This window comes from Sebastes fasciatus, chromosome 12 (assembly GCF_043250625.1).
Source record: "Sebastes fasciatus isolate fSebFas1 chromosome 12, fSebFas1.pri, whole genome shotgun sequence".
Lineage (NCBI taxonomy): Eukaryota > Metazoa > Chordata > Actinopteri > Perciformes > Sebastidae > Sebastes > Sebastes fasciatus.
The window spans coordinates 27,850,192-27,867,921 of record NC_133806.1 but is presented as its reverse complement, the minus strand read 5'-3'; the positions used below and the strand labels follow the sequence as shown (position 1 = coordinate 27,867,921).

The window sequence follows — 17,730 nt, the reverse complement described above, 5'->3', positions numbered from 1 at the left end:
AAACCCAGAAAGTCCTGGAAGGTCTCATTTTTTAGGTTAGGTTACAACCTGTTCACCCACAGGCAGTAATGATTAAAACACGTTTATACGTGTAAAAACTTGACATACAGTCCCTTTTTATGTTTGTTGAATCAAAAACAATGCGTGTCAGCTGGTCATTCGTAGTTTGTGTGCCTGTCTCTTACTGAGGACCATTAGCCCCCAAATGATTTAAACTATGTTAATGCCCAAACAAGAAGATGCAAAATACTGCAAAGGCTAAAACACTAATGAATGTGCTTTAAGGCGCTGTTTGTCAATATGGTTCTGATTTGAATGCCAGGATGCCATGGAGAGCACAGAGTCGGGACCCACTGGTGACCGACTGTTGGACTCAGCCTACCTGAGGGGTGGAGCTGGACTCAGGAGACCTCAGGACTCAGCAAACCTAACTTTCTTCCAACTTCAAGGCACCCAGGGGAGCTTCCACCTCTCCCAGGTATAATACGTACAATACAGTATGTACCAGTTACATATAGACTAGGGCTGTCAATCGATTAAAAATATTCAATCACATGATTGTCCATAGTTCATCGCGATTAATCGCACATTAATCACACATTTTATATCTGTCAGATACAAGTATCCAGACAAATTTTCATTGTTATGCAGCCTGTTTACCTGTGTCAACCAACCCACCCTTAGGTACTGCTGCCTGAATGTGATGACGAGGATGATGATGATGATGATGATGATGATGATGGAGTAGATGAGCTTGATGGTGCCAGGTCTTCCTTGGGCTTAAGGGGAGGGCCTTGCGGTAATGTGAATGCCGCAGAGGCCTCGGACAGTACCAGTGAGGATGACAACAACCCCCTTTCCACCTCCCTGGAACCCAAGTATTTCTCCCAGAGCTTCCACCAGGAACAAGAAGATTCAGATGATGGATGGAACCACTGCCCAGACAACCTGGAGCGGGAGTTTCAACAAGGTTGGCTTTATCTGTGCTGTTGGATCAGACATTTACTGAGTTGATAGTTGGTACTCAAACATCTTATTACATGGTGTAATGCGTGAACAGCATTGCTTGTCTCTTTAGGGGCCGATGCCACTCATAGTGTGGTGTACCAGAATGAAGAAGGGCAGTGGGTGACAGACCTGGCATATTACTCTTCCTTTGAGAAAGAGGTTGATGGGAAGACATCAGAGAACACTGGCCAGTGTCAGACTGAGGACTTTGTTCCAGCCAGTATGTACCAAGTCCACAGCTCTATTGTAATACTATGAGATTGCTCGAATGTAGTGTTTTTGTTTGTGACAAATACTGTGAATAAATGGACACTTTTGACCAATTTGTCCTCCTTTGCAGGTGATGCGATGGCAAAGATAGTCAAGGATCAAGAGGAATTTGAGAAGGAGCACCAATTCATGCAGGTATACAGCAGCCCCCTTTTGTCCTTCATGTCTTAATGTCTTGTTGTTCTTTTCTTTATAGACAACTGACTGCGTTTTCTGTTCTGACTGGCTGAGTCACATCAGAACACACTGCAGAATACCCAATGAACATACATCTGTTGCCACACACTAAAAATAACTGAAAATCCCCTGGATTATATTGTTTGTCATAAGGAGGAGAAGATTGAACCAGCCAGCAGCAACAGCACCATTAACAGTGACTCCTCTTGGAAGGCCCCCACCAACAGCAACATCCTGATGAGGGCTTCTGAGGTCTCTTCGGAGTTTCAGCAGGGGGACCAAAGCTACCTTCGGCTGACTTTAGGGCAGTTTTTTGGACAACGCTCTGAAGCCCTGGGCTGTCTGGGCAGCAGTGATGATGAGGATTGGGTTAAACGGGTCAGTAAAATTGTTTTCTTAGGTTGTTACAGAGCTTAAAGATATATAACTCTCTCTTAGTCTCTTGGGGAGGTCATATGAAGGCTGTTCATTCATACATAAAGCTGTAGAAGGGATGTGCATCAACATTGATATGCTGCTGGCGTCTGATCGCAGACGAGGTCTTGCTGCCAATGTTTTTTCGTTGGCAGGGGACTCCAGAAATAATTATGACAGGGCTGAAGAAGATTGGGTTTCAGCTAATTCTTTTAGTCAAGTTCGTACAGTGTAAAGTTAAATTTACTTAGCTTTTAAAGTCCTTCTGACTGTAACCTGTATTACAAGCTTTGTCTTTGTTCTTTTAGCCGTCCTTTGGCTACATCATTACCTCTCCAGAGAAAAGGGAACCATTTCCCCTAATTCACCCCTCAGACTTCTCAGCTAGAGACTCTCCTCGCAATGACACCACGGAAATCAGCGAAGCAGACAAAACACTCCAACCAGGTGTGTTCACAGTATTGCTGAGCCGGAGAAAGAAGAATCACTTTCCAGGCTCATACAGTAGTACCTGATCTTTTCTGTGTTTTGCTTACTTTAAAATGATTTACACTATGTTTTTCTGACTGTTACTCGTGATCATATCCTTGCAGAGGACCTGGACAAAACTCTTGAGGCACCAGGTGAAAGGATGTCACCGAAAGGTGATACTGATGTAGAACCATGTGAACAGGAGGTACAGGGACTTTTTGGATATGTCGACATTTCAATATCTCAATGCACGGCGGTATGGCTTTCTGACATAAAACCCCTTCTCCTCTTTAGGACCATACCGTTAGAGCTGCACTACCTGACCACAGTGAGGGCTCTGGCTCTGATTCAAGCTTGGGTAACCAAAGCTGTGTGTCCCCCAACACTAACTGCAGCAATCTGATGCTGAGTATCAGCACAATTGCTTCAGCCATTGCTGATGCGTCCATCAGCACCGACCCATCGCAGCTGGCTGCCATGATCGTAGAGCTGACGAAGAGGAGCAGGGTGAGGAATCGACCGGACTCCAATAGGCCTGTTGGTCCTTCTGTTAACTGCACAGAGGAACCACACTCAGCTGAACATGTAAGGCTTTGGATTTTTTCAAATATTACTCTTATGTTTAATAGTATGTATTTTGATTTGGTCATTACCATGCACTACGAAGTGCTCTTAATCTGAGTTTACTTTTTGTTTTCTGGGGTTAGGACAGAAACTGTAATCAAAGAGCTTAACCCAAGACCAGTGCTCCAATCCCAACATTCCATATTATGAAATATATTGATCCTTTATGTAGTCCTTATTAAAAAAGATAATAGTAATTCTTCCTCTGTAGAACTTCACGAAGAAAATTTAATTTTTTGTGATGGCTCAAGTTAAATACTTAAACTGTGATCTATATTTGTGATGCAGGGATTGGCAACACCCTTTTTGAAATGTTCATCTTAAAATTTCAAATTTCAAATACAAAACCATGTTTTGCCCTCTACATAGGTCCTCCCTGAGCCAGATCAGAGTGGCATGCTGGACACGCTGCAGAGAAGCACCTGTGTTGGAGAGCTGAGTGCCTTCGACATGGAAAAATACCTGAAACAGACTGATGTGTCAGGCAGCTGTGATGCCTCTGTGGCACACACGACCTTTGACCTGACCGGCTGGGCTGACTACCTCAGCACCTCCCAAAGGAACCCTCAGGCAGGACATCCTGAGGAACAGGGGCGCTCAGCTCAGCGAGTGGATAGTGAGACTCAAACAAAGCCCACAAGAAGAAAAAGTGAGGAGAAAGACAGAGGAGGAGAGACGGCATTAAACACTAACTCATCTGCAGTGCCCTTTCCAAATGCATCATCTCCAGGTGATAAGGGTCACTCAAAAAGAAGCTCTATTCCTCGTCCTCGCACATCTCTCAGCCCTGGCAGAAGGTCTGTGGGCTCAGGGCAGTCCTTCACTCTTGCGCCTCCTGCAGACGAAATGACAGCATGTGATAACTCTACTTCTTCTGCTACCAAGACTTGTAGTTCCTCAGGCAGGACCCTCACAGAAAATGGAGTCAAGCTAGTAGAACTGAACCCTCAAGCATCCAGCAATATTAGGTCGGACAGACCTAGTAATTCTCCAGAGAAGAAACCACCACCCAGCAATATCGTTGCTGCTCCACTACCTCGTAGCTCTGTGGAGAAGCATGTTGGCTTCTCTTGCCAAAACACCCAGCCTCCACTAGACCCTGCATCTGGTGAGTCTGAACCAGACAGATTGATTTAAACAGCACACATGCAACAGTTGTCTGGACAGTCATCACCCTTATTCAAACAACTGTAGAGATCAGTAGCCACCATATGGTTAGAAAGTATTGCCCCTGTGAGAACATTGAGATGAAATGTGTATGTTAACAATAACTTTGTTTCTCAGAAGTGCTGAAAGGTTTTTCTGAGCCCTGTGTGGAGGAGACGCAGTGTAACTTCAGACCGTCCACCTCTCCGCTTACTCACTCCTCTCCAAGTCAGACCTCCATTCCCAGTGCTGATAGGTATTGTGTCACTCAATAAATAAAATGTATTGAATATTAGTATTTTTTATTAAATAATAATCTTTGGCTTCAGTTTTAATATATATATGATCTGATGAAATGATTATCTAACAAGAAAGGAACTATCACATTAGGGGCCGTACACATGCCGCTTTTTATGCGCCCTTGAATCCATTGTTCTTAATGTAGACGCGCGGAAGGCACGCTCAAACGCTCAAGTCTTCCCAAGCGGCTATTTTTCGAGGCGCGCCGACTGCACCCCATGATAAAAATAGTTCAACTTTTGGAACGCTGCAGCACGCACCACATGTCATGTGATGAGGAACAACCAATCACAGCTGGCAGATATCTTTTCTTTCTTCCGTAAATATCTGGAGAAGTTAATCATTTTAGTACAGGGCTACGCAGAGCTTTACGATCTGTCCCACGGACTATTTTTCTGGCTTCATTCCATCTGAGGACGTCGCAACATCCGGTTAAAAAGTCAGCCAAACAGAGAGAGAAATCAAGTGTAAAGCTAGTGTGAGGTGTGACGGTGCTGGAAATCCATTTATCTTTGATTTGACGGTGTTTAGTTTAGTCAGTGAGACTTCCTGCTAAATTACCACAACTTCATCATCGTCATTGCAGCACGCAGGTTTTGGTTGCTCAGTAACTGCAGGAGCGCAACTTCCCAAGCACATTGGAAAGAAAAAAAAGTAGCACGGCTGGCGTTTTCCACGCGGAAACGTGGCATGTGAATGGCCCTTAAATCTTTAATATTTAGTCTGTAGTCCAGGCTGTTGTAATTTATATTTCTGTTGTTTAGCTGATGGACACACTACTTACTGACAGACAAGGGACATTTGCATTTTGAGTCATTAATGATGTATTTCTTGGTTCCCATTTGTTCTTGTCTTGCCAGCATGGTGTCACCTACGTCGTCCAGCGGTGGTCTGGCAGACAACCGTCCAGGTGTTGACCTCTCTCCTGAGTCTACCTGTACCAGCCCTAGTTTCAGCAGGCTCACATACATCTCAATGAATGATGGCACTGTCATACCTTCACCTGCGAGGCAAAAGGTACAGTGGGACAAAGTGAAGCATACTTCACCTTGGCTGCAACAGCACTGAAAGCTCCATTCTTACAGGATTAGAATTTATAGATATTTTAAATATATCTAAATGCAGCTCTGACTGGTTGTTTTCCTCCAGTCTGTGAAATCTTGCAGATGCCGTTAGGACCACCGGAGGACACAGAGACACACGATTTTTTTCAGATTACTTGTCTCATGCAGTACTGTCAGGAAATAGCGACCGTTTTATAAAAATAACTTTTTTTTAATCATATTTGCTCCAATCTCGCCTACTGCTGCTTTAATTGTCTTGGGTTGTTCTTCTTGTTGCCGTCCACAGAATAACTGCACCATGGCACTGAGCACCACCATCATCAGATTCAGTCCAACTCCACCTGTGGAACCAGATGCACAGTCTGACCCCGATATTCTTGGCCTTCCTAAAAGCCTGGACCAGGTGCAACTGCAGCACTCTAAAAGTCTGGACCCACTACCAGCGCAGCAGTGTAAAACCCCGGAGCTCTCACGTAGTGCTTCTGGTCTGAGCTGTACTCGCAGCCAGAGTGAATGTAACTACCACTGCCCCGGGGACAGAACTGCTGATCTTTCAGCAGGCTGCAGGAACCACAAGCACCTCTTGGAGTCCAATGTAAGACAGCTCACTAAAGTCGACTCAGGCTATTGCAGTAATGTGAACATTCAGCAAACTAGCAGCACTGCAGCTCCTCAGAGCTCCCAGCAGTGGGGAGCTCCCAGCTCGGTGTCCTCATCGGTGTATGCTAGCGGCCTTGGCATGCCTCCGTCCTACACATCAGAGGGACTTCACTATGTGCCCATCCCCAGCTTTAAACCCCAATGTGCTGGCTTGATTGACATTCCCCACCAAGGAGATATGCAGTCCCTCCTCGCTGGACGCGCTCTCTTCAACTCTCAGCTGGCTCAGCAGTATTTGGGACCTGAAGCTCCATTACGTCCTGGTGTCTATCATGTGGGAGCAACAGGAAATGGTCTCTTCAGTGTGTCCTCTGCAGGCATGTCTTTTTCTCTCTGCTTTCATAAATATAGGGGCTGAGTTATGCATTACAAAACCGTAAAATACTAAATGATGATGGTTAAATCCATAAACTATACTTGTTAAATTGATTCTGCCTCCTCTTCCATTTTTTTTCCCAGGTATACCCAACAGTGATCTCACAGTGAGACATGTCCATCCCACATCGGGTCCTCTGGGGATTCCTGGGTCTGCTGGGTCACATTTCCTCCCTAGACCCCATCAGGGCCAGCAGGACATGGAAATGATGGGGAAACCCTACAGTCAATATGGTGCAGACCAACTGGTGGCAGGTGGTCTTGAGGATCTGAGAGGTAGCAGTGGACTATTCTTATGTTTATATTAGGGCTGTCAAAGTTAACGCGATAATAACATGTTAAAGCAAATTTGTTTTAAAGCCACTAATTTCTTTGAGAGATTTACGCAACTTGCAATTTTTAGGTTAGCGAAGATACTGGTATCATATGAAACCTAAGGAATACATTGGTACCAACCATGTCATACTAACTTATCGTGAAGGAGGATAAATAATGCTCCAAATTTGCGCTAAATTGTCGAGGAAAAACTGGAATGGCCATTTTCAAAGGGGTCCCTTGACCTCTGACCTCAAGATATGTGAATGAAAATGGGTTCTATGGTTACCCACGAGCCTCCCCTTAACAGACATGCCCACTTTATGATAATCACATGCAGTTTGGAGCAAGTCATAGTCAAGTCAGCACACTGACACACAACAGCTGTCGGTGTGCTGACACACCGACAGCTGTTGTTGCCTGTTTGGTTTGAGTTTGCCATGTTATGATTTGAGCATATCTTTATGCTAAATGCAGTACCTGTGAGGGTTTCTGGACAATATTTGTCATTATTTTGTGTTGTTAATTGATTTCCAATAATAAATATATACATACATAAATGGCATAAAGCAATTATATTAGCCCACTCCCATGTTGATAAGAGTATTTAAGACTTGACAAATCTCCCTTTAAGGTACATTTTGAACGGATAAAAAATGTGTGATTAATTTAATTTGCAATTAATCCCGATTAACTATTTTATTTATCTACTATTTTATTCGATTGACAGCCCTAGTTTATTCTTAAGAAAGTTAACTTCCTTTACCCATTTTAATTTACTGTGTGTATACTCTTGAAATTAGAAAAAAATTATAATATTTGACTGTTGTTGTCTGGTTAATATTCTTTGTCATACCTTAACTAACATTTAACAGTTTGTTAAATACAGGAAGATAATCATTTTCTTGTGCATATCAGAAAATTGCAACAAGCAGTTTAATTCTGAATTTGTAATTTGCTGCAATAATTTCAAGTCTTTGCATTTCATTGTTTTCACTCACAAAAAGACATTACCACTTCTTCTACATAGAGGGGCAGCATTTCCCTGTATCAGCTATCAATGTTCCACTGTCATCCTCAGGCCAAGTGGTGGTGCCAGAAGAGCTGCGGTTCCCTCACACCTGCTGTGTAGGCATCGCTTCACAGACCTCCCTCAGTCTCTTCAACCCCTCTGAGAGATGGCAGCAAGTGTCAATCACTGTCACCGGCCTGGCCATTGATGGAGAGAAGGTGAGCAGAAAGCACAGAGTGGTGACAAAGTCTATACCGTGTCAAAGCGCATATGCTAAACGTATCTTCAAAAGAAGTTATTATAAAATATCTGGCTAAACCAGCTGTCAACACTCATTAACTTGTCTTCTATCTTCGATGCCATTCCCTACAGGTGGATAGCTTGCCGTACCAGTGGCTTATAGTGAAGAACAAGACGATCATTGCCCCCAAGAGTACAGAGGAGCAGAAGGTGTTGTTCATCCCTCCACAGGCTGGTGTCTACCAGTGTGTCTTCAGTGTTTGCTCCTGGCCCGCATCCGCAGAGACGGAGGTTGCTGCCAGGGCCAGCATCTTTGCTAAAAGGGTGGTGCTTGTTGCCATAGCAGAGAATCCTGCACTAGAGGTAGGGCTGGGACCGTGCACTTATCTCCCGATTCAATACTATCACGATACTTTTACTATTTTACGATACTATTTCGATTCAACAAGTATTGTGATTCGATATTACAATTTATTGAGATTTGTATTAACTTTTTTAACACTAGACCAAGGGAAAGAGTTTAATCATACACTTCTAGGGGCTTTTTCTTTGGAAAAATATATAAATTAATACAGTAAAAATTAGATTTTGTATCTGTATGTAGTCAGAAATGTCGTGAAATGAAATATATCAGTCATTGTCTGCAATTATTAGATATTTTTCCAGCAACCAGAATAAGACATATCCCTCACAAATTAGTGGTATTTTCGTTTTAATTTATAAGAGACATGTCATGTTTTATACTTCTGGTGAATATAATCCAATCAATTTTATTTCCATAGATGTATTTTGTATATGCAGTTCACTTTAACAGCTTATTTTGAAAACCGGACGTAGTCACTCGTGTATACTTCCTCTAACTTCTCCAAGGTCGTCTCTAGCTCTCCCGTCAGCTCCGTTCTCTTTATACATCCATGGTCAGCTCCATCGGGGCCGTTTGAATACATTTAACATAAATGTCAGTATATCCTTCTACCTCTGCAGAAACTCAAACGAAGCAATTACTTCGATTCTGGCATTAAAAATAGATTTCAAAATCATAAGACACAAAACAAAGTCGAGATTCATGTACAGACGTGGTGTTTTGAGATGATGTAGTGAAGTTGCTTATTCCCACATTAACTGAATGACCCATATAAATATGAAATTTAAATATGTTGCATAGTATGTAAGACAGAACCTCAAATTCATTTTGCTTCTCAGGTTGAAGTAAACAAATCTGGCTGTCTGGATTTTGGAGACCTTCCAGGAGGCAGTGCCAAATCCCTTCCTCTCAAACTGTTCAACAGGACTCATGCTACAGTGCCCATCCGTCTGGTCATCAGCGCAGTGAGTCAACAGTACATTTCTATATATTCTTAAACCACTTACACACACACACACACACACACACACACACACACACACACACACACACACACACACACACACACACACATACTGATCCACAACCGTGATACAGTGACCTCCAGTGGCAGCTATGTGGTTTCTACATGTTACAACTAGTAATAGTTCAAGATGTACCAGAATAGTATTAAATTTAACCTAGGTCATGTGTTGGGTTTTGTCTTGAATATTGTTGTTTTGTTGCTGTCGCTTTTGTTGTTCTGGTCATTGTTGGTAAAAAATTATAATGTGATTATGTACGGAAATATACGGCCTAAAAGTTCAGTGATTTGAGTGGACTCCAGGAATAATAGCTGGGCTTCAGACACAGCTAATGGAGATCCGCATAAAGGATAAAAAGATAAAACTGTGAAAGGCTGAAACACAGGTGCACATTTGAATGCAGCTTCTGAGGGCTAAGCATCATGTGATATACAATACTACTACTACTACCTTAAAGTTTAAACCTCATCTAAGCTAATGTTAGAGCAAAAGCTAAAGAGATTTATTTGTGTTTTGACATTACGTAGAGTAAATAAGTACAAACTAAATATCTTTGAGTGGTCTCTTGCTATAATGGCAATGTTTAAGTGACCGTTATCTCAACACTGGATGCAATTGGTCTTGTATCCAGCATGAATCTGGTCTTTATGTTTCTTAACTTTAAGGGTGTTGTAGGTCGGGATGGCCGATACTGACTCAAATAGCTGGATCGGATATCAGTGACAATAGGACTAATCTATTCAATTCAATTCTATGTTCATATACTTTATACATTATATACTGTAAATGTATTACCTGTTTAAGTTTTGACCAATTTGTTGCTTCATTAAGACCGTTTACACCTGAATTGTTATTCCTGTTAATTTTTAAGTTTTTTTTTGCCAAGTTGTTGGTTTACTAAATTTATGTTATATTTTCTATGTATTTATTTGTTACATTTTGTTTAACAAAGTTAGGAAAGCAATGTTTATGTCAGGCATGATGTTGCCTTACACATAAAAGAATGATCCCAGTCACTTCCACACAGTGAGGCATACAGCTTATTAATAATACACCGGTATCGGAGCCGTACTCGGTATCGGTCGATACCCGAAGCCCAGGTGTCGTTATCAGTATCGGGATTGGAAAAAGTCGGATCCGTGCATCCCTAGTTCTAGGGAGGAAATGAAAAAGCTTTTTCACAACTCATCCTTGCACGGCAGTGAGAATAATAAATACTATCTGAGTGGTTCTCATTTTACACCTCATTTCTCCAGAACGCTACAGCATGGCGATGCTTCACCTTTTCCAAGCACCCTGTTACCCTTACATCTGAGGCAACGCAGCAGGCTGGACACTCTCCCTCGGTGATGAATCACGTGATGCATGCCAGCTACGGAGAGGTTAGAATCATTACAACCTTATTATTATTATTATTATTATTATTATTATTTCATGCTGCATGTTTTTGTTTCATGTTTTAGTTTGTTGAAGTAGTTGTGGTATTTAATCACAGTGTTTTTGATTCATTTCTGAAAGAGAGGCAGATATATGGGTAACCCAGTTTCACCGTTTCAGTTCTCTATCTCACATATTAAGCACTGTGAAACAGGTTTTATCAGTTACATGATGAATTGTACCTTTTTTTGTCAGAATCCACAGGGCTTCATGGTCTGGGTTCACTTCAAGGCCCCCCAGAAGTACAGCGTTTCTTCAGGTAATTAATCTGAATTGAATACTTAAATAACACTTGATGGGTTTTAACTGTTGACATCGTTCATGCTAAAGGTATTGGGATGTATTAACTATTTAATATGTCATTTAAAATATAATAATCCAGTGTTTCCTGTGGATCAAGAGGTTTGTTGTAGGGGCAATTTCCAGGGGGAAATCAGTATTAGTATTTTTTAAAATGCAGTTTAAAAAGTAATTTTTCATGAACTGAAAAAATGCAGACATTGTTTTAAATATATGTATTTATTTATTATCATTTAATACGGCTTTCACTTGATTAAAATGTATCATTGCGATTAATCGCATGATTGTCCATGATTAATCGCATAATTTTATCTGTTCAAAATGTACCTTCAAGGGAGATTTGTCAAGTATTTACTATTATCAACATGTGAGTGGGCAAATGTACTTGCTTTACGCAAATGTATGTATATATTTACTATTGTAAATCAATTAAGAACACAAAACAATGACAACGTTTGTAAAGAAACCCTCACAGGTACTGCATTGAGCATAAAAAATATGCTCAAATCATAACCCCCAACTCTTTGTGGTTGTGCTTGTCAGGAGAGCTTGGTCCGGCTGATGACTACAGTGCTCGGGTGGACATTGAAGTGGACTCTCCCGGTCCTAGTCATGTGATCAGCAGTATTCCCCTCAGGGCCAGGTCTGGAACTGCAAGGGTCCACGCTCCTAAAGACCTGCAGGTAGTCAAACTGTCATACGGCTTTTTTCAGTCCTATAGTGTATCTCTGCACAACACTACATTGATTTAAAGAAGTGAGATGGTCTTGGCCATAGAGAGGGGGCATCTTGTAATTGTAAAATGATGAGTCATGCAAATGTACAAAAGGTTAATTTTGAATTCTTCAAAGCCAACCATGATGATTTATATGAGCAGTTTACAGAACCGCAGGCAGATGAAGAATGAGTCGTGAATTTGCAGACCACTTAAACACTTGGTCATTTTTAATTTGTTTTTGAAAGTTAACCTCATGGGATGCAGAACTCTAGTTATATTTGACACAAAGTTTGACGTAAAACAACCTTTTTATCATCATGTTTCATTCCTTGTTCAACTTTTCTTGGCCCCAGAAGAGTTGGCAGTCAAGTGCTGTTTGTGCTACTTTTGTCTAGACTGTCAGCCTGTCTGCTCCACTGGGTATATCTAGTCAACAGACGCTGCCATTAAAGAATGCAGGAAACATTGACGTGCAGCTGAGACTCAAGGTAATTCTGACCTTTACTTTTCTTATTAGATCTGGGATTTGGGTAAGCCTCTGTGACATTTTGGGACCAGACTGCGGCACCTACAGTGGGGATTTTTTGATATTTTGCTCCTGTTTTTCTTGCTATCTCCATTGTATTTCTTCTCCATCTCCCAACTTTCAACCCACTGTTCTTTGCCTTCTCATCCATTGGCCCCATTCTTCTCACTTATATTCCCTCTCATCGTCTCTCTTTCATTCCTGTTTATAGGTCAGTGATGCTGAGGACAGTTTCTCTGTGACACCTGATGAACTGTCGCTGAGAATGGGAGAGGAGCAAGGCATCATCGTCTCCTTCAAAGCACAGGGCAGCAGGAAATATCGAGAAAGGTATACAAGCATGTAAATGAATTGGCAGCACGTGAAAAATGAAAAATGTATTGCTTTTGCAGTAACCAACAGTACAGAAGTCTTGTAAATGAGAAGTAAGATTATTAGAGAAACCTAGTCAACACCACTAGATTTTAGCTGAAGGAACTTGAAATGTAGGCCGTCTAAGAAAAGCTGAACCCTTGACGTCATCACCATAAAGAAATGTACAAATCCTTCAATTTGAAGTGTATTAAATGAGTTACTTTTTTTTTTTTTTTGTTAATAAATCAACTTTCTTAATGAATAGAACTCGTGAGTTTCGTCAACATGAATAAAGTGATGACGTCTTGATGGATTTGCCATGCTAATGCAGATACATAAAGACTTAATTGATTGACTATAATAGCATTAGAGCCAAAATAGATTTTTTGTTAATGTGGTTAAATAAATCCAATTTATGATGTTGTTAGATTGCTGCTAGACCGCCCTGTTATTACAGGTGCGTGCCTCCCTTTGTGTGCGTCAAGCGGGAGAGCAAATAGGTTTTTGACCGCGGTGAAAATGTTGTTTTTGAAAGGCTAAAAGTTGTTTCGTTAGATTTTGCTACTAAGTAGCCAAAAAAATATTTTTAAATCATTTTCTATTCTATAGAATTTTCTCTTTTATTATTTTATTTTCTATTAATTTTTCTACATTTGCCATAAGATGACCTTTGCCATGTCTGCAAAAAAAAAAAAAATCGTTTTATATACAGACTTTTGTATAAATTATCTAGTAAGTGTGTTATTCTGATTTTAGTTATACATGAGCAAATCAAATTTTGACAACCTCAGAGCAGATAAATCCTGGCGCACCCCCTGTGATCTTTGGCGCCCCCCTTAGGGGGGCCTGGACCCCAGGTTGGGAACCACTGACTTGGCTGTCATCACCACTACATCAATCCAATTCTACCAAAAATAGAACCATCTCATACCACTAATACACATAAAATATGCCAGCCCTGGTGTGGTGATTACAGTAACCAGGTTACTGCAGTATATGCAAACACGTACTCCTTTTTACATCCTTGTTTTTTTGTGTGCGTGTATCTAAATGTAGTTATTGTTTTGGCATTAAGTGATATCCATTGTTGCTTTTTCCATTAAACAGACATTCTGATTTAATTCACTTTGTATGCTTGGATGAGCTGTTCATAAGCATCAGTCATCTACTTGAATATCCCAAAACAGTTCAGTGGACGTCTCAACTCACTAATTGGGATTGACTCGGTTGTGCTTGTTGTGTTACAGCCTGCTCACCATCTTGGTGCTGCCATCAGGTCCTCAGTATGAGGTAACCCTGAAAGGAGACGTTGTCCCAGAGGACTCTGGGAAACCTGCCGTTCCCTCTGCCGCCGTCTTTGATCCTGGTGTTGCCAACAATGTTCCACCAATCCTCTCTAATAAACAGTTCGTAGCCTGGGGAGGGGTCACGCTGGGACGAGCTGTGTAAGCAACTTTTCACTTCTCCATTCATTTCAGTATTACACAAAAAATACTTTTCTAGTTATCAATTATTCATTGGAAAGTAATCAATAAAAAACTGGGAGGCCCAGTGGTCCACCTTATTCTATTAAGGGTTGTATAATGTTATTCATGAGAAGGGACAGAGGGTGTCTACAGGGAGTGTTGTTTCTCAGAAGCTATTTCAACATAATGCACAATTTATTTATACTCATTGAAGGGAGGTAAAGTACAGACAGCAGTAAGAAGGCTAAATTCCCCGTAGGATGGATGCATTCTTTAAAGGTTTAACTGGATCCAGGTAGACTCGGCCGTCAAATGAGGACATTTAAATAAGGACTCTTAGTCTCAAATCAAAGTTTGTCAAAGATATCATGTTTGATGCAGAACTCCTGCACACTAACTTTTATCACATAACTAACAGCTGCCATTGTTTTTCAGCCAACAGAAGCTGGTTCTGAGGAACAACTCATCCAACACAACGCAGCAGCTACGGCTGCTTATTCGTGGTCAAGACCAGGACTGTTTTCAGGTAGCTTGTAATATTTGCACATTTGAAAGCTGAACATCTCATCTCTATTCTTCCTTGTTCAGAGTTTCCTCAAATCATGTTTTTTTGTTTTGACATCCTGCTAGGAAGCACCTGCAGAGTTCATTTCCATAGTGTCTTGTGTTTGTTATAGGGCTGTCGAGCGATTCAAATATTTAATCACTATTAATCACATGATTGTCCAAAGTTAATCACGTTTAATATCACATTTTTTATCAGTTCAAAATGTACCTTAAAGGGAGATTTGTTAAGTGTTTAATACTCTTATCAGCATGGGAGTGGGCAAGTATGATTGCTTTAGTCAAATGTATGTATGTATTTATTATTGGAAATCAATTAACAACACAAAACAATGACAGATATTGTCCAGAAACCCTCACAGGTACTGCATTTAGCATAAACAATATGCTCAAATCATAACACGGCAAACTGCAGCCCAACATGCAACAACAGCTGTCAGTGTGCTGACTTGACTATGACGTGATTATCATAAAGTGAGCATGTCTGTAAAGGGGAGACTCGTGGGTACCCATAGAACCCATTTTCATTCACATATCTTGAGGTCAGAGGTCACATTATTATTGCGTTAACTTTGACAGCTCTTGTTTGTTAATCAGCGATCCACTGTAAATGTTTGTGACCAAAGGTGGTTTTATTTATTCTGAATTTTCTTTGTACAACCAATTGGACAGCACAGATACATGTAGCTAAAACCAGATAGAAAAAAGGCCTAAGATTACTACATTGATATGGCATTAAAGGAATACTCCACCAATTTAGCATTACACTCCTTTAACATTGTTGAACTCATGACAGACAATTAAAAATAGATAATATAGCAGGACCAGAGATATCGTCTAAAACCTGGTGCCGACGTTACATGCAATGCAACCCGACCACTGGCAGATTCAGGTGTTTCTTGCTAGTAGCAGCTAATGTAGCCTTGAGTCTCAAGCAGTGATGAGGAGTGGCCTACAGTGGTTTGCCTCATTTTTTTTTTTTTCGTTTTCAAACTTGTCATCTTCAGCCCAAACCAAAGGTGACATCACTTGGGGCAAGTTTTATCTGACTTCACAAAGCTCCATACGGAGCCACCAAATCCTTTATACAACTGTTTTCAGAAATGTAGACTACTTCCCAAAACCTGTAAACACACTTTGATGTGTAAAATCAAGGGTCCAATTTTGTAACCCTCTTTCCTGACCTTTTGCAATTTGTAGTCCATCTAATAAAACAGAAATGCTATAAAACCATAATAGATCATTTGACTGATTGCTTAAGTAATTGTCTACAATGTTCAGATGTGAAGTATATAAACTTGTTTCTCCCTCAGCTCCAGAGTATGTTCAGTCCTGAAGAGCGTCTGACCAGACATGGGGAGCTGTCCATTCGTCCCAGAGAGGACGTGACCGTCCACCTGCTCTTTGCTCCCACCAGGGTGGCTTGCATGTTGGCCAAGCTGGAGATCAAACAGTCTGGAGTCCGGCCTTCACAGCCAGGGATCAAATTCACTGTAAGGATGTGATCGCTGCGGTCCTGCCTGCCTTGATCCTCTGACTTCTTTCTCTGTAGTCATCTATCACTTTGCATTTCTCTCACTTATCCTCTGTACATTCTCACTCTCTTTTCCTACATAATTTTCTTCACCGTTTCTTTGCCATGTTTTATTAATTTCTATAGAGAGACTTGGGCTACAGTTTCATTTGGTTCCGATATTTCCCATCTTCAGATTCCACTGTCGGGCTACGGCGGGACAAGCAACATCATCCTGGAGGACCAGAGAAAACAGGCAGACGGCTATGTGGCAACGCTGAACGACATCGCTGTCGGTCGCGTCAGCAAAGTGTGTCTGTGCGTGAGGAACACTGGCTCCAGAGCAGCTTTCATCAAAGCCGTGGCCTTCTCTGATGTGCAGACACGATCAGTTATGGAGCCCTCTGTCATCAGCCTCGCCCCGTCACAGTTTGTACTTAAGGAAAGGACACAAGAGGTAGGAGAGTTGATGCAGCTGATATGAACCACTCTAGTTCAGGAAAGAAACAATTCTTCAAGTGCTACACAAGACACTAAAATGAATGATTATAATAATAGAGTAATTGAATGTGAATAAAGTATGCCCTTGATGAGGTCAAATATATAATATATCTTATTCTTGCTGCTTGTTTTGCATATGCTGGAATATGACCTTGTTGGTAATAATATTTGTGTGTGTTTTCAGGTAATCACTGTGCTAATGAAGTCCACCCAGAGAGAACAGTCCCTGTGTCAGACGGCCAATGCACTGCTGGCTACTATCTGTCTGTTTTGTGGAGATGAGGTCTCCAGGCAGCAGTATAGGAGGTGAGACTTTCCTGTTGGCATATATGGGAATTAGTAGTGGATAGCTGTCCTAAAAAGTTGAATACATTGCGCTGATGTGGTGACAATTGTATCAATGTCACTTTGCTTCAGCATGGAAGTACTGTTAGTACGGTTCTTAGCAGTAATGGCATTCACACCAAGCGCAAAGCGAACTTTTCATGCGGCGCGATTATACAAAGTAAATGCAAAGAGGCGAATAGACGGAAATTAGAGTTGGTGACGCTAACACGCGAACTGCGCGTCATTCACCTATTTGCGCGAGTTGGTATTTTTCAACTGGAGCGAGAAATTAGCGTGACATTTTGTTGCGAAAGCCTAACAGCATTGAGATTCTCCTCCTGTCGTCACTGACATCCTGACGTTGTTGAATCAGAGATGGAGGACAAGCTTTTTGTGGCCGCTTGCAGGGACCCAGAGCTCTACGATAGTACCTCATCGTTGTACAGAGACTGGACCAAACTATATGTATAAATGTATGTGTATAAACCACAGACTGTCTATGGTATAAACAACAACGCTGCTGCCGTATTTATGTCTAGATGACTTGTGTTGATGGAGC

At 41.3% G+C, this 17,730-nt stretch overlaps 1 protein-coding gene across 1 annotated transcript in view; it reads left to right on the top strand.

The window, feature by feature from the left end:
* The window catches only part of cep192 (centrosomal protein 192), a 39,671-nt gene that overhangs the window by 7,976 nt on the left and 13,965 nt on the right, over positions 1 to 17,730 (top strand). Inside the window, exons 13-38 of the mRNA XM_074654514.1 lie at positions 323 to 478; positions 685 to 970; positions 1,079 to 1,228; positions 1,349 to 1,413; positions 1,609 to 1,833; positions 2,178 to 2,316; positions 2,463 to 2,545; positions 2,635 to 2,925; positions 3,334 to 4,072; positions 4,249 to 4,366; positions 5,271 to 5,427; positions 5,761 to 6,451; positions 6,594 to 6,785; positions 7,906 to 8,054; positions 8,209 to 8,439; positions 9,280 to 9,405; positions 10,722 to 10,847; positions 11,098 to 11,161; positions 11,746 to 11,885; positions 12,316 to 12,408; positions 12,658 to 12,776; positions 14,048 to 14,245; positions 14,702 to 14,792; positions 16,144 to 16,323; positions 16,540 to 16,800; positions 17,029 to 17,150. Of these exons, the coding sequence (XP_074510615.1) occupies positions 323 to 478; positions 685 to 970; positions 1,079 to 1,228; positions 1,349 to 1,413; positions 1,609 to 1,833; positions 2,178 to 2,316; positions 2,463 to 2,545; positions 2,635 to 2,925; positions 3,334 to 4,072; positions 4,249 to 4,366; positions 5,271 to 5,427; positions 5,761 to 6,451; positions 6,594 to 6,785; positions 7,906 to 8,054; positions 8,209 to 8,439; positions 9,280 to 9,405; positions 10,722 to 10,847; positions 11,098 to 11,161; positions 11,746 to 11,885; positions 12,316 to 12,408; positions 12,658 to 12,776; positions 14,048 to 14,245; positions 14,702 to 14,792; positions 16,144 to 16,323; positions 16,540 to 16,800; positions 17,029 to 17,150 (5,192 nt within the window). The remainder of the gene's footprint in view (positions 1 to 322; positions 479 to 684; positions 971 to 1,078; positions 1,229 to 1,348; positions 1,414 to 1,608; positions 1,834 to 2,177; positions 2,317 to 2,462; positions 2,546 to 2,634; positions 2,926 to 3,333; positions 4,073 to 4,248; positions 4,367 to 5,270; positions 5,428 to 5,760; positions 6,452 to 6,593; positions 6,786 to 7,905; positions 8,055 to 8,208; positions 8,440 to 9,279; positions 9,406 to 10,721; positions 10,848 to 11,097; positions 11,162 to 11,745; positions 11,886 to 12,315; positions 12,409 to 12,657; positions 12,777 to 14,047; positions 14,246 to 14,701; positions 14,793 to 16,143; positions 16,324 to 16,539; positions 16,801 to 17,028; positions 17,151 to 17,730) is intronic.